The 13,631-nt window shown below is 39.4% G+C and overlaps 2 protein-coding genes across 6 annotated transcripts in view; both read left to right on the top strand.

The window, feature by feature from the left end:
* ACAP2 (ArfGAP with coiled-coil, ankyrin repeat and PH domains 2) overlaps positions 1-9,608 on the top strand; it is a 154,500-nt gene extending 144,892 nt beyond the window's left edge. For 4 of the 5 annotated variants that reach the window (XM_012448968.3, XM_012448965.3, XM_012448967.3 and 1 more), the window contains one exon: positions 4,904-9,608. In XM_012448968.3, the coding sequence (XP_012304391.1) occupies positions 4,904-5,004 (101 nt within the window). In that variant the 3' untranslated portion in view covers positions 5,005-9,608. The remainder of the gene's footprint in view (positions 1-4,903) is intronic. The other variant, XR_010338953.1, reaches the window with a different exon arrangement.
* Positions 9,609-11,202: 1,594 nt separating this feature from the next.
* XXYLT1 (xyloside xylosyltransferase 1) overlaps positions 11,203-13,631 on the top strand; it is a 194,595-nt gene continuing 192,166 nt past the window's right edge. The window contains exon 1 of the mRNA XM_012448961.2: positions 11,203-11,706. Coding sequence (XP_012304384.2) covers positions 11,203-11,706 — 504 coding nt within the window. The remainder of the gene's footprint in view (positions 11,707-13,631) is intronic.

Below are 13,631 nucleotides of genomic sequence, written 5' to 3'. Positions count from 1 at the left end.
GCCATTTATTTTAACAGATTAATATATAATTAATGTGAGGCCATTCTTTCCTCAGAGAACCGTATTTACAACTGCTTATTTTTGGCCTAATTTAATATGGAACAAGTAAGAACGTTAAGAATAGAGGCACTTCAGCTAGATATTTCTAATCTAGGGTGTCCCACTTTAATCCTATGGATCATATACAATACTAGGCGACTCATGATGTTCCAAGATGTAGAGTGCTGATTAAGGGTGAAGCTCTAGCATTAATTCTGGATTTCACCCATTTGTTTTAAACTTGAATGTTAGATTTTAAATAGGTTATAATTTTGTAACAGATATTCTTAACTGATAGTATTACTAGGCCATTTTTGAGGCCTTTGTGTTTAAGCACTTTAAAATAAAAGTTGTTTAAAGAATATGACCTGATATTTGTGAGAGAAGAGTGAACCTCGAGATTTTAAGTTAAACAATTATTTTCCCCCAGAAATTTTTAACTTAAATGTTTGGTTAGCTGCTTTTTCCTTAAGGTGTTTACCGATGAAGTTTACCCAGCTCATTAGTCAGGAGGTCAGTGGTCAACTCTTTGGAGTTGGGAAGCTTGAAAAGAGGGCCTCTGAGTTCTTGCCACCTCTAGTTCCACCCGAATTGCTTGGATTTCTGCTGCCATCATTTAGGAGCATTCAAATGTCTTTCACTGTCATTTTTGTTTGAGTTTAAAAAGATTTTTCTAATTTGTTTTAATGAAAACTTGGAAAAGCCTCATTTTAAAAGAAGCTTTCCTACCATTCTCACATTTTAATTTCGAGGTTAAAAAATAGATTAGAATTCTGGAAATAGTATATCAGAATAAAATTGAGATTTTTCTGATCTATTTGAGGATCATCTTGAAAAGGGTTAGGTTTTTAACTTATTCAGAGGGCTTAATATTTAAAGCAGGATAATTTTATGCTTAGACAGGGGGCATGGTGAAATGGCATAGCAATTGTTCTCTGGTTACTATTCTTTTCCTTTATGGATCTTTACAGAGCAGTTATGTTTTGCTCAGGCAGCTGCTCTTTGTTTTTCCTCTGGTTATCACTGTACATTTTTCTATCAAAGGCTTTGGTTGCTTGTTTTATTGGGATCCTTTTTTGGTTTTCTTAGCAATAGAATGAAAACCTCATTACTCTGGGTAACTTTTAAATGCAGGTATTTTTAATCTTTTGATAATGAAGAGCTCTATCCTTTAAAAGATTCAGATATAATCTTTGGCAATCACTGATTTATTTCTAGAAAACCCCACTTGTGAACTTTCTATCTGTATAACCCTAAGGACCCGGGACTCCCTGTTTCTTGTGTGGCATGATGTGAGAGCACACTTTTTTCTTTTTCCTTTTTTTTATTTTTTTTGAGATGGAGTCTCGCTCTGTTGCCCAGGCTGGAGTACAGCAGTGCGATCTCTGTTCACTGCAACCTCTGCCTGCCGGGTTCAGGAGGTTCTTCTGCCTCAGCCTCCTGAGTAGCTGGGGTTACAGATGTGCACCGCCACACCCAGCTAATTGTTCTGTATTTTCAGTGGAGATGGGGTTTCATCATCTTGGTCAGGCTGGTCACAAACTCCAGACCTCAAATGATCCATCTGCTGCGGCCTCCCAAAGTGCTGGGATTACAGGCATGAGCCACCGTGCCTGGCCCGAGCACACTTTTTTTCAAAAGAAGGTGTGTCTCTCTTTGACAGTCCCTGTACACCTTAGGACATATGGGTGGGTGAGGGAAACAGCATACTTTTCTCTCAATTATTGGAAACCAGTTTGGTGGTTCCCACAGTCTCTGGCTTTGTGACTCTTCTTGATTGTTGGCAGGCTCTCAGCCAGTTGAGAATCATCACTGCTTTAGACACCCACTACTGGTTATGTGAGTATGTAGCAAGCACAAGCTGGGAATTGCTGATCTAAGCAATTATGAAAGTAAGCTGTTACCAACCCAGAAGGGGTAAGGTCATGCATATGATGACCTGGGGGTGGTTGTCACATGCTGCCATCCCTTTGAGGGGAGTACATTTCAAGAGCAAAATTAGCAAACTCTTGAATCATCATAACTGCTGTTGTGGTAGATATTCTGAGTACCAAAAATTAAAAATTAATTTAAATTATCAGTGGAAACACAGCAGTCTGTATTTTAAAAACTCAGAGCTGTCCAGACACATAGAAAAGTTAACTCTTTGGAGGGCAATAGAATGTGGTTAAGTTTAAGGAATGTGCTTAGTATTATAAATGTTGGATGATTAGTTGTTTACCATTTATAATAAATTGTTAAATGTATTTCTGGGAACATTCCATGGCAGCATATTCTGGGTTGTTGTTTATGTGTTCCAATGTAGACAAATTATATTTGCCTTGGGAAAAATTCTAAGTAATCAAAATTATATTTAAATATTAAAAAATCACATTGAAGTTCAATTTGTGTTAGATGTATTAAGTACCTTAGTCACTATTGTTCTTGTAATGTTTGCTTTCGACAGCACATTTTGAGATCTAAGAAAGGTAGTACATTAACAGTGTATTAATGTTTCCGTAGAAACTAAATGTTAACAAAAAGTTTTATGTGTGTATATGAAGGTAGCAACTTCCTTTTGTATTGTATTAATACTTTTTAAATGTATTCAGTCAGTGAAACCAATGATTATTAGGGCACCAACACTTTTATTCAAGGAAGCATTTGAGTCGTATAATTTGTTTTGCATGGTACAATGGTTCTACTAAAATGTACTTGTGTAATAGGTACTAGATGATTTAAAAACAAAAACTGGGAAACCATTTAAAAAATTCCATAGCTTGTTATACAAAATATGCATTGCTAATAGTAGAAGCCATATATTGCCATTGTACTGTTGTACTACTTAACAATGCTCATCTGGTGCTATCTGTAGACTATTTGGTATTAATGTCTGCTAGACCCTTCTTCCTATTTCTTCTTGAATGTATAATGTGTGCCTTTTAAGTTACTTCTAGTGTTGAATGGTAAAATCTTTGTGGTATTTTTGTATTATAATCTGCACTTTACACTTTCTTGGAAAGTAAAATTCCAGACTATCCAGTTTAAATAGTATTTTAAAAATATTTATAATGTTTACAATAAATATTTTAAATATTTCAACATCTAAAAATTAGAAAAAATATTTTATATGGTTTGTTGCTATTTAATGTTGCTCTCTTCTCTGTTTATTTTATATCTTTTAGAATGGTTAAGAATGAGAATAGCAATGTTTGTTTTTTGATGTGGAAGTAAACTTTCACGAAATCATGGGTATAATTGGATTGTCTTACCAGTTGTTCCAATGTATCAACCTTTTATTTTAGTAACGTCCATATGAGTTAGATGTTACTCTCAGCCACCTGTTAATAATCGATTCTTACTGTTTTTTTTCTTTTTAAAGTAGACTGATTAGGTTTAATAGATTGATTCAGGTCATGAATAAATTTCCAGGACTAAATGAAAGCTATATAGAGATGTTAATAAGTTGCTTTTTACCTAAATATAAAAAGTGACTGAAAAGTATTAAAAATTTTTTATTGAAAGTCTTTGGTTATGCTGGTAGACCTCTTTACTAGATCTTTATTTCTATCCCCAACTTTTTTCTAATTCTCTAGCTTTTGATATGACACCTCTTGCCTCAAAAATCTCACTTTTTAAAAACTGGCAAAACTTACTGCACTATTAACAACAAGTGTAGCAATGAGTTTGTTATAAGATGGATGCAAGATATCTTACAGGAGATAATTATAAAACATGTTACAACAATAATAATGAAAAGCAGTATTTTATGGTTGAAATCTTGAGAACAGAATTATGCCAAGCATTTGCATAAGGCTAGTGTTTAGCAGGAAGCATTCATGATCAATGATTTATCTTGAAAATAAGACTCCTTTGTCTGAGGGATTGATCTGTATGTGTGTATATTTAGTTTCTCATGACAAGAAAAGTGGTATTCAATTAGCTATAATATCAGTATCTATAATCTACTTCTCAACAAGCATATTTGTACATACTCACATGTTTATTTTTCTAATTTAACAGATGTCCTTGGTATTTATTTACATTTTTTCATAGCATTCTTGCTCATATGATCTACAGTAAAACAAAAACCTAACTTTTAAATGCAAAACTATTATTTTAAAGCCATTTTCTAGGATGTTGTTGTTAATTTTTGTGGAGACATAGTCTCTCTATGTTGCCCAGACTAGTCTTGAACTCCTGGCTTCAACCAATTCTCCCCACCACCACCCCCCAGCGTCCCAGAGTGTTGGGGTTATAGGCATGAGGCACTGCACCTAACCAGATTTTTATTTTCTGAGTTTAGTAAGCAGTGGATAAGGTGCATTAGTTTTAATTATCTGTAAATGTTTGAGTAAAAAATTACTTTTTAATATGCTCTTTTAATTTAAATTCCTTTAAATTAAAAGATAGTATTATTTTTCCCTACCTGATTATCAGTTTGTTTTGTTAATAACTTGAATCCATCCAAAACATTAGTATTTGGTTTTAGTCAATTTTTTTTGGCCCTGTTATCAAGAGAAATATTTATTTAAAGAAGGTCTCATTTACTATTCCTCATTTAGAATGACTTTCCCCCCCCTCATGTGTTAATAAATGTATTTCTTTACATTGCTTTAAAATACTTGCATCTTTGCTCTTTTCTAACTCTGAGCTTTCCTCTGTGGCTACATCTGAGGTGCTTTTTACAGGTACAGTTTTTTTTTATTTCATTACATAATTTTTTAGCATTTATTTTTAGTTGGCTCTCTTTTCTTCCAAAAATGCTCATCTGAACAAAATTTTAATGCAATGAATTATAAAATAGTTACTAGTCATAAATATGAATGTTGTTTTATTAATACTTGTGTCAATGTTTAAAGTGTCTGTATTTTATTTCACACAGGTGATGAAACTTACCAGGACATATTTCGTGATTTTTCTCAAATGGCGTCCAATAATCCGGAGAAACTAAATCGTTTCCAGCAAGATTCACAGAAATTCTGAATTTTTTTAAAAAGGGGAAAATATGGAATCTCGTGACCCCCTAATGTATACAGCTAAAAATTCACAAATTTTTACTGCTTTAATTCTACTTAATTTTGGTAGATATTGAATGGCTTGGAAAAAAGGTACCCATTTATTGATAGATTTGTAAATTAAAACTTAGTTATCTAGTAGTTGGGAGAGGAACCTAGTTTAGGACCTCTTTTATTTAAAAAATAATAATAAGCCTGTTTAAAGGGCTATTTTTATAGATAAAAGTTCAGTCTAGATTTTGGCCATCTCTAGGTTACAGGATGCTAGTAGCTCAGACAAAAATGATTCTTTTGCCAATGGGTAGTAGCATTGATGTTTTTCTTCCCCATGTATCTTGCCCAGGATCATTCAGTCAAGCATGTCTTCATCAAGTTGGGAGCCAACTGTCCTGCCTGCCTCAAGAACATGTCTTTTCTTTAGCTTCCCTGATGATTTTTGGTGGTTCAGAAATAGGTGTCTGTTTTTATGTGTGTTTGGTAACCTAGCTATCATACACATAATATATGATTTATTAGAACTAAAGAATGTGTTTTCCCCGTTTGTTCCTAAGTGCGGTTATACTCCTTAGATGACAGGTTATTGTCCAGTACTTTAATATATGTATGTATAATGGCTGTACAGGTAGACCATAATTGAGTCCTTTATAATTATTCTATTTTATGCAGCAAAAAGAAGCTTTTTTTTTTAATCACAAAAATCCCAGTTCAAAATGTGTAGCTCTTCATTGTTGGGTTGATTTCCTAAAACCTTGACAAATGTATTGATGTAATAAAACTGTTTTAAAGGTTACTTGAATGTTGCAAAATTATGCTTTCATCAAAACTTAACTTTAAAGGAAAAATCAATTTATAAAATAATGTAGGACATTTTTTTTTTGGAAATTTGTCCTTTTAAAGATGCAGTTTTGCTGTTGCTCCTAGGGAAAGAAAAATCTCTATACAAAGGAGAAAAAGTACCCCATTTATTTTTAGTTAATACTAAAATATATAGCAATAAATTGCTGTTTATTTTTTTCTACATCTATTTTGTGTACTTGTACACAGTGTACATTCTTTTAAATTATATCATGTATATAGCTTTACTATTCGGTTACATGAATCACAGAACCCTGAATTCCAAAATATTATGGATAAACATATTTACCATTTATATGCTACAAATTAGTCTGAGTCCATCTTTGAAATGTTTTATCAAGTATAAAATAATTAATTTGCCTTTTTTTTTTGAGACTTGAGTTTCGCTCTTGTCACCCAGGCTGGGGTGCAGTGGCACAATCTCGGCTCACTGCAGCCTCCTTCTCCCAGGTTTAAGCAATTCTCATGCCTAAGCCTCCTAAGTAGCAGGGACTATAGGCACCCGCCACCATGCCCAGCTAATTTTTGTATTTTTGGTAGAGACAGAGGTTTCACCATTTTGGCCAGGCTGGTCTCGAACTTCCCTCAGGTTATCTGCTCACTCGGCCTCCCAAAGTGCTGGGATTACAGGCGTGAGCCCCCATGCCTGGCTTAATTTTCCTATTGATTCCTTTCCATTGTTGTCAACAAGTTTAATCTTCTTTTAGAAATTATATATAAATGATATTATTGATACTCTTTCTAAATAAAAGAGGTTTTTAAATCCACAGTTTTATGTATCCAATTATTTATAAAATTTCTAACATTTCTCAATAACTAGAGTTTTATAAATTGATTAAACATCAAATCAGAATCTAGCCAAGCAGGAGTTATACTGAAATAAGTTTACATCACAGAAAAGGTTCCATAATTTGGCCAAATTGCATGCATGTAATGCTTATATTGTAATAGTCACTATATGTTGGATAAGGATAAAAATATATTTGTGAATTATTTCTGAGGAAATGCTAACTTCCACAGCATTGTATTTAATTATAACAGTAACAGGAACATTAAATCTTTCCTGATTCACCTCAAAGCCATAGATCATCTGGCTTTTAGGCACCTTAACTAAAGGCAAAAATCTGATTTGTAGTTTTTATTAGAGTATACCTTGAAATTATTTGACCAAGAAACTCAAAGAAAAGAAGTATGTTAAAAAGAAAGAAAAGAGAAAACCTCACATTTCCTTTATAGTGTCCATTCCTGTTTTAAACCCAGGACTTCATTCCTAAAGATCCTGACCTTTATCTAAGGAAGTCTAGGCAGTTTTCTTTTTGGATCTAGCCATGGTGCTTCAGATCACCTCTGGAATCTCTGTGGTTGTGAAGGCAATTGTTTATGACACTCTTACCTCCTGTGGGTTGAGTCATGAATTGTTAATGTGGCAGCAATTAGTATCTACTTAAATTTAGTGGTTAGAAATGTATTTGAAGTGCCCTAAAGATGATCATAGTTCGGAATATCTTCAGAGAAAGCAAACTTTTTAATATTGCAGGGAGGCTGGCAATACAAAAATACATTTCTATGGCTTGATTTCTTGAATGTGTTGAGACACAATTTGGACTACATTTGGCAGAAAGGATGGAGTAAACAGCAAGGCTCTTAAATTAATAGTTACAAGGTAGTTGGCTCTTAGGTGAATTTAGCCATGTCAGCTAATAGCTTTTATATGGTATGTAACAAATACGAGTTATGCTGTGATTCAGTGCATTATAAGAAATCATAGTATAAACAATGTTAATCATTCTCTTGGGCTTCATCAGTCAATGTTACTGGCCTTTATTTTCTTTCCATAGCTTATCTGCTATTATCAGTTTCTTATTCCTTATTATTAATCTGTTAGCTCATTATCATTAGCTTACTAACTTAAAAATTAGATAAATATAAAAATAAGAATAGCAGCACTATGAAGAGTTAATAAAATGCAATTTCATGTTAGAAGAGAATAAAAGTAATTGAGCAGTTATTTGTAGTGCTTTATTGCAACATTGATGTGCTTAAGATTTCTAAGATTTAAAAAATTACCTTTAATACAATCCTTAGAAATTCAGAAATATCCTGGTATTCACTAGATTATGGTGTTTGCCCAATTTATACTGGTTTTCACTGTAGATTTTAATGAACTTTGAGTGTTTACTTTTCCAGATGTACAGATTTAATTTGGAATATGAACTTTGGTTCTTCATGAGTGCATTTTGAAAAAGAAAAAAATATACATTCAGAATCTGGCCAAATTAAGTTTGTATTTTAAAAATATTTTATGCATGTTAAGTATAGTCACAGTAAGTGAAATTGTGTTTAAGACTAAATTTACTACCATTTTGAACAGTCAGACATTCCCAGATGATTCTTACATTGTCAGATAACACTTCTGTATAATATCATTTTGGACCATGGACATGAGCTGGAAAATGATATATTTTTGTAGATTGTATGTCCAGAATGAGTTTTAGAACTGCATGATATAGTGGAAAGAGCACTGGACTAGTAGTCACTACCCTTTTTGGATTCAGGGCTCCTCACAATTAAAATGAGTATAATGAAACAAGGTGAGAATATAAAAACATCCCTTTGTATACTCTTTTGCTACTTACAGTGTACTTTGGCATTGCTTTATCTTACTGGTTTCTCACAATAGGATTTCTGAGATCTTAATCTAAGATTAAGCTCCAAAATTGTCAACTTGTTTGATCCCAGGGTGCTCCTTTTGTTTTACAGAGTGAGCTCACTTGATTTTTTAGTTGGTGGCATAGTTGGCATCATTTCCCAGGTGTGACTGACTGCTAGTCAGAGGCACTTTATTTGTATCATGAAGTGATTTGAAATCATTGTAAAGCAGCAAAATCTGATAATGACTGCCAGCTTTCCTTGTGCTTTGATAACAAAGACTCCAAATATTCTGGAGAACCTGGATAAAAGTTTGAAGGACTAGGTTGGGATTTAAAGACATAAAATTGTAGGAAATCTTACATTTTTGCAATAACAAACATTTATGAAAGCAAAACATTTTAAAAGTAATTTTAATTCACCATATACTTATCAGTTTCTTGATACATCTAAATGACATCTACAAATATGGTTTTGTGGACATAGTTTTCTGTTTACATAAATTTATCCACTTAAAATGTGATAATGTGGGGACATAGCAAGGTTTGATTACATAAACTTCTCTGCATTGGTCTTTTCACTATCTTATTTGCTAAATTTTCTTATTTTTCTTCAACCTCCCCACCCTCTATTTTTTTGATATTAAACAGGGAAAGCTTGCTACATTATAAAGATTGTTGGCACCATTTATTTTACACAAAGGCTAAAGGTTAACTTTTGGAAATGATGAACTACTTTTATATATGTGTTTACTTGTGCTTTGTGATATTTCTGGATCATTCCAGTCATACAGACTTATTACATGTAGTATTTCTTGCTACCTGTGGAAAGGTATATTTTAAAGAATGTATAACCAACAGTCCATTTACTTTTTATTAGTATGTAGAGGATTTGTATCTAATTCATGAATGTAGTTTTACAATAGTTTGTCATTGTAAATGGAGCAAAGTGCATTATCTTTATTCTAAAATGTACATTATGTAAGAATTGTAAATATACTTAAGTACTTTGTATGCCAAAAAATTACAGTAAGTCAATAAAAATCTCACCTCTGGCATAGTTACTTCATGCTCAGACTGACATTTTCTTGTGAACTACACTGTGAACATATCTGTCAGCAGCAGTTATTTTTAAGGTACTATATTTCTTCCCAGCCCTTTCAAATCCACATTGATCCTGTTTGCTGGTTACTTCAATCAAGAAATACATTTGAATTGTTTAAGTGTATAATTCTCTCTGTTCACAGAGCTATTATGGCCCCTAATTCATTGGCAAAAAGATAAAAGACTTTTTTCCTGGGTGGGGGTGCTTGCTCTAATTTTTTTCCATTATGATTGACATTAATGTTCCTAATCTTTGTAACACATTCACATTTGATCTTTTTAGTAAACAGACATACACACGTTTGTCTTTGAATTGGGACTGAAGGAATGGAAGGTTGGAAAAAACTAAACTGGAAGTGAATCACCTGCATTTGCTTTTTTTTTTGAGACGGAGTTTCGCTCTTGTTACCCAGGCTGGAGTGCAATGGCGCGATCTCAGCTCACCGCAACCTCTGCCTCCTGGGTTCAGGCAATTATCCTGCCTCAGCCTCCTGAGTAGCTGGGACTACAGGCACGCGCCACCATGCCCAGCTAATTTTTTGTATTTTTAGTAGAGACGGGGTTTCACCATGTTGACCAGGATGGTCTCGATCTCTTGACCTCGTGATCCACCCGCCTCGGCCTCCCAAAGTGCTGGGATTACAGGAGTGAGCCACCGCGCCCGGCCCCTATCCTCAATTCTTATAAGACTGAAGTTAGTAAGTTTTTATCTAGTTAGCAGTGTGCAACTGCCCAGGGTCAAAATTGCCACTCGCTAGCTCTGTGACTTTGGGCAGGTGTCCTCGCTGTGCAGAATTCCCTGGTACATATGAAGGCTCTTGATAAAGTGTTAAAAGTCTGTTTACAAAACAAAAAGCTAATGAAATGTTGCCCTGTTGGGCTTCACTACGCATTGGGGGCTCGGGGAGCAGGTTCGGGCGGTCGGCGGGGGCCCCCTGCTGGCCACATCCTGCCTCTCTCAGCTCGGCATCCGGCGCGACGTGCGGCCCGGGCAATTTCCTCCCAGAGCAGCGGGAGAAGGGAGGAGCTGCCGGTTTAAATTCCCTACCTCCAGCTTGGGTGCAGGAGAGGCGGAGAGGGCTTAAAGCCTCCGAGAAATTGTGGGGGGGAAAGGTGCAGAGATAAATTTTCCCTCTTGGTGCCTCCAGCTTCGCTTTTTGCTAACCTAAGTTCCTCCGTTCGGGCGCCTCCATTCCATCCAAGGCTCAGCTTGGATATCTGGCTTCTGGTGCCCGGCGCGTAGGGCGCCATTTCTCAGCCGGGACAGCGGGCCGGCCCTCAGCGGGCTGGGGTCCTCAATCCGCGCCTCCCGCGCCGGACGGCGGATCCCACTGAACCTCTAGCCCGGCCTCTAACCCCTCGGAACCTAGGACCCAGCGGCTACCGCACGCTTTGTCCCGCCCCTCCGCGTACGGGCGCCCGCGATTGGGCTCCAGGCGGCTCGGCCCCGCCCCCACCATGGCCGCCGCCCGCAGCCGGAGCTAAGTGGCCGCCGGCGTCCGGCTCCCTGAGGGCTTTCTCGCGTTGCCGGTGCCGCTGGCGCCGCCGTCTCGTAGCGCATGGGCCTCCTCCGAGGCGGGCTCCCGTGCGCTCGGACCATGGCGCGCCTGGGCGCTGTGCGCTCTCACTACTGCGCGCTGCTGCTGGCCGCGGCGCTGGCCGTCTGCGCCTTCTACTACCTCGGCTCTGGCCGGGAGACCTTCTCCAGCGCCACCAAGAGGCTGAAGGAGGCCCGCGCCGGGGGCCCCGCCGCGCCCTCGCCGCCCGCGCTGGGTCTGGCGTGGGGCTCGGTGGCGCCAGCCCCTGGCGCTAAGGCCAAGAGCTTGGAGGGCGGCGGGGCCGGGCCGGTGGACTACCACCTGCTGATGATGTTCACCAAGGCGGAGCACAATGCGGCGCTGCAGGCCAAGGCCCGCGTCGCGCTACGCTCACTGCTGCGCCTCGCCAAGTTCGAGGCGCACGAGGTGCTTAACCTTCACTTCGTGAGCGAGGAGGCCAGCCGCGAGGTGGCCAAGGGCCTGCTGCGGGAGCTCCTGCCGCCCGCTGCTGGCTTCAAGTGCAAGGTGAGCGGGGCGGCCGCTAGGGGCTCCCGGTGGGTGGCCCACCCCGTCCTAGACGAGATCAGTGCGCGCTCCCGGAGGGGATCCGGGGAACAAGGGGGTAGGATCGTCCCTGAGCTGCCCACCTGCAACGTAGTTCCTGACATATGTGAGTTATCTGGGTCAAATTGCTTATTTGATTTTGACCTAATAGTTGTACAGAGGGGATCCGAGGCCAGATTTTGGAAAAGAAGTACTAGATGATATTAAAGAGTGGAGACTGATGTTGGTTGGGGCAGCGTGCTGAGGCGGGAGTTGTATTATCTGAATGGCTTAAATGAGTGACTAGGGGAGCTGCTGCCAGGATCCTACAGGCTTCAGGAGTCTGCGGTGGCTCCTTGTTGCCTAAAGAGTCAAGTCCCAGTTTCTTGGTAGGGCTGTTGTGTTGTGAGCCAGGTCCGCGTCTCTGGCTTCACCTCTCCTCCTTTCTCTACATACATCTCATACCTTAGCTATGTATAGACTGGGCCTTTATACATGCTGTACTCTCTGCCCACAATGTCCTCTTCGGCCCTTGGCCATTCTTTACTCAGCTTTCACCTCCCCTGAGAAAGTCCCTAGACCCTGGGACCTCTGAAGGTCCTCTCTGGAGGAGGGGCCTGGCAGCCTGTCCCAGGTGATCCTAATGACCCTACTATTTGAGAAACATTGCACGAGTTCAGGGTAGAAAACTGAGGATGGTTGGCCATAGGGTCAGTCTGGGCAGATCTTGGGATTTGACCAGATCTCCAAATGCCACCTTGAAGATCAGTATTGCCATGTCTTTTGGGCCTACTCTGCGCCGTTGCTAGATCTCTATCCCCTTGTCCCGAGCTCCTGCTGCAGCTTTTGCTGCACACCCAGTGCTTGCCAGCCTGCATGCCTTTGCTTTTGTCATTCCCACTGTTGGGGTGCTCCTTCTCTCCATTTCCAGGTCTTGCCCATCTTCAGATACCATCCCCTCCTTGGAGCCAAGGAACTGGCCCTCTTTTCCTCTTCTACTTCCCTGGTGCTGTGACCATCTCATGTCTTATCATCCATCCCTATGTACAATGCCTGGCACTCTTAGTTGGCACCAGAAATATTGGCCCAGGGGTAGATCCAGCCTCAGGGCTGAGCTCCTCCTGTCTATGAGTAAGTGTTTCATGCTCGGAATACTCCACTTTAGTGGGCCCAGTTCCGGCAGCCTCTCTCAAGGCCTGGAGGCAGCTGCGAATGACCTGGAGGGAACTGATACCTCCTCTGTTGAGGTGTGAGGGGTGAGGGTCTAGTGTATGGGGACTTTGAGCCTGATGTCAGTGGTCGGATAAGGGTTTATCAGTCCTGGCATATAATTGGTCCCATTATTATTATTACTATTATTTTTATTGCGATGGAGTTTTGTTCTTGTTGCCCAGGCTGGAGTGCAATGACACGATCTTGGCTCACCGCAACCTCTGCCTCCCAGGTTCAAACGATTCTCCTGCCTAAGCTTCCTGAGCCTCCTGCGTAGTTGAGATTACAGGTGCCTGCCACCATACCGGCTCATTTTTTGTTTTTGTTTTGTTTGGGGTTTTTTTTGAGATGGAGTTTCGCTGTTGTTGCCCAGGCTGGAGTGCAATGGTGCGATCTTGGCTCGCTGCAACCTTCACCTCCCGGGTTCAAGCGATTCTCCTGCCTGAGCCTTCTGAGTAGCTGGGATTATAGGCATGTGCCACCACACTCGGCTAATATTGTATTTTTAGTAGAGATGGGGTTTCTCCATGTTGGTCAGGCTGGTCTTGATCTTCTGACCGCAGGTGATCCGACTACCTTGGCCTTCCAAAGTGCTGGGATTACAAGCATGAGCCACCACACCCAATTTTTTTGTAGTTTTAGTAGAGATGAGGTTTCACCATGTTGGCCAGGCTGGTCTCAAACTCCTGACCACA

The sequence above is a fragment of the Aotus nancymaae genome, unplaced genomic scaffold (genome assembly GCF_030222135.1).
Source record: "Aotus nancymaae isolate 86718 unplaced genomic scaffold, 86718_ANA_hifiasm-v0.15.2.pri h1tg000067l, whole genome shotgun sequence".
In the NCBI taxonomy this organism is placed as follows: Eukaryota; Metazoa; Chordata; class Mammalia; order Primates; family Aotidae; genus Aotus; species Aotus nancymaae.
Note: the sequence above shows the minus strand (reverse complement) of the source record. Positions and strands in the feature narration are given on the sequence as shown.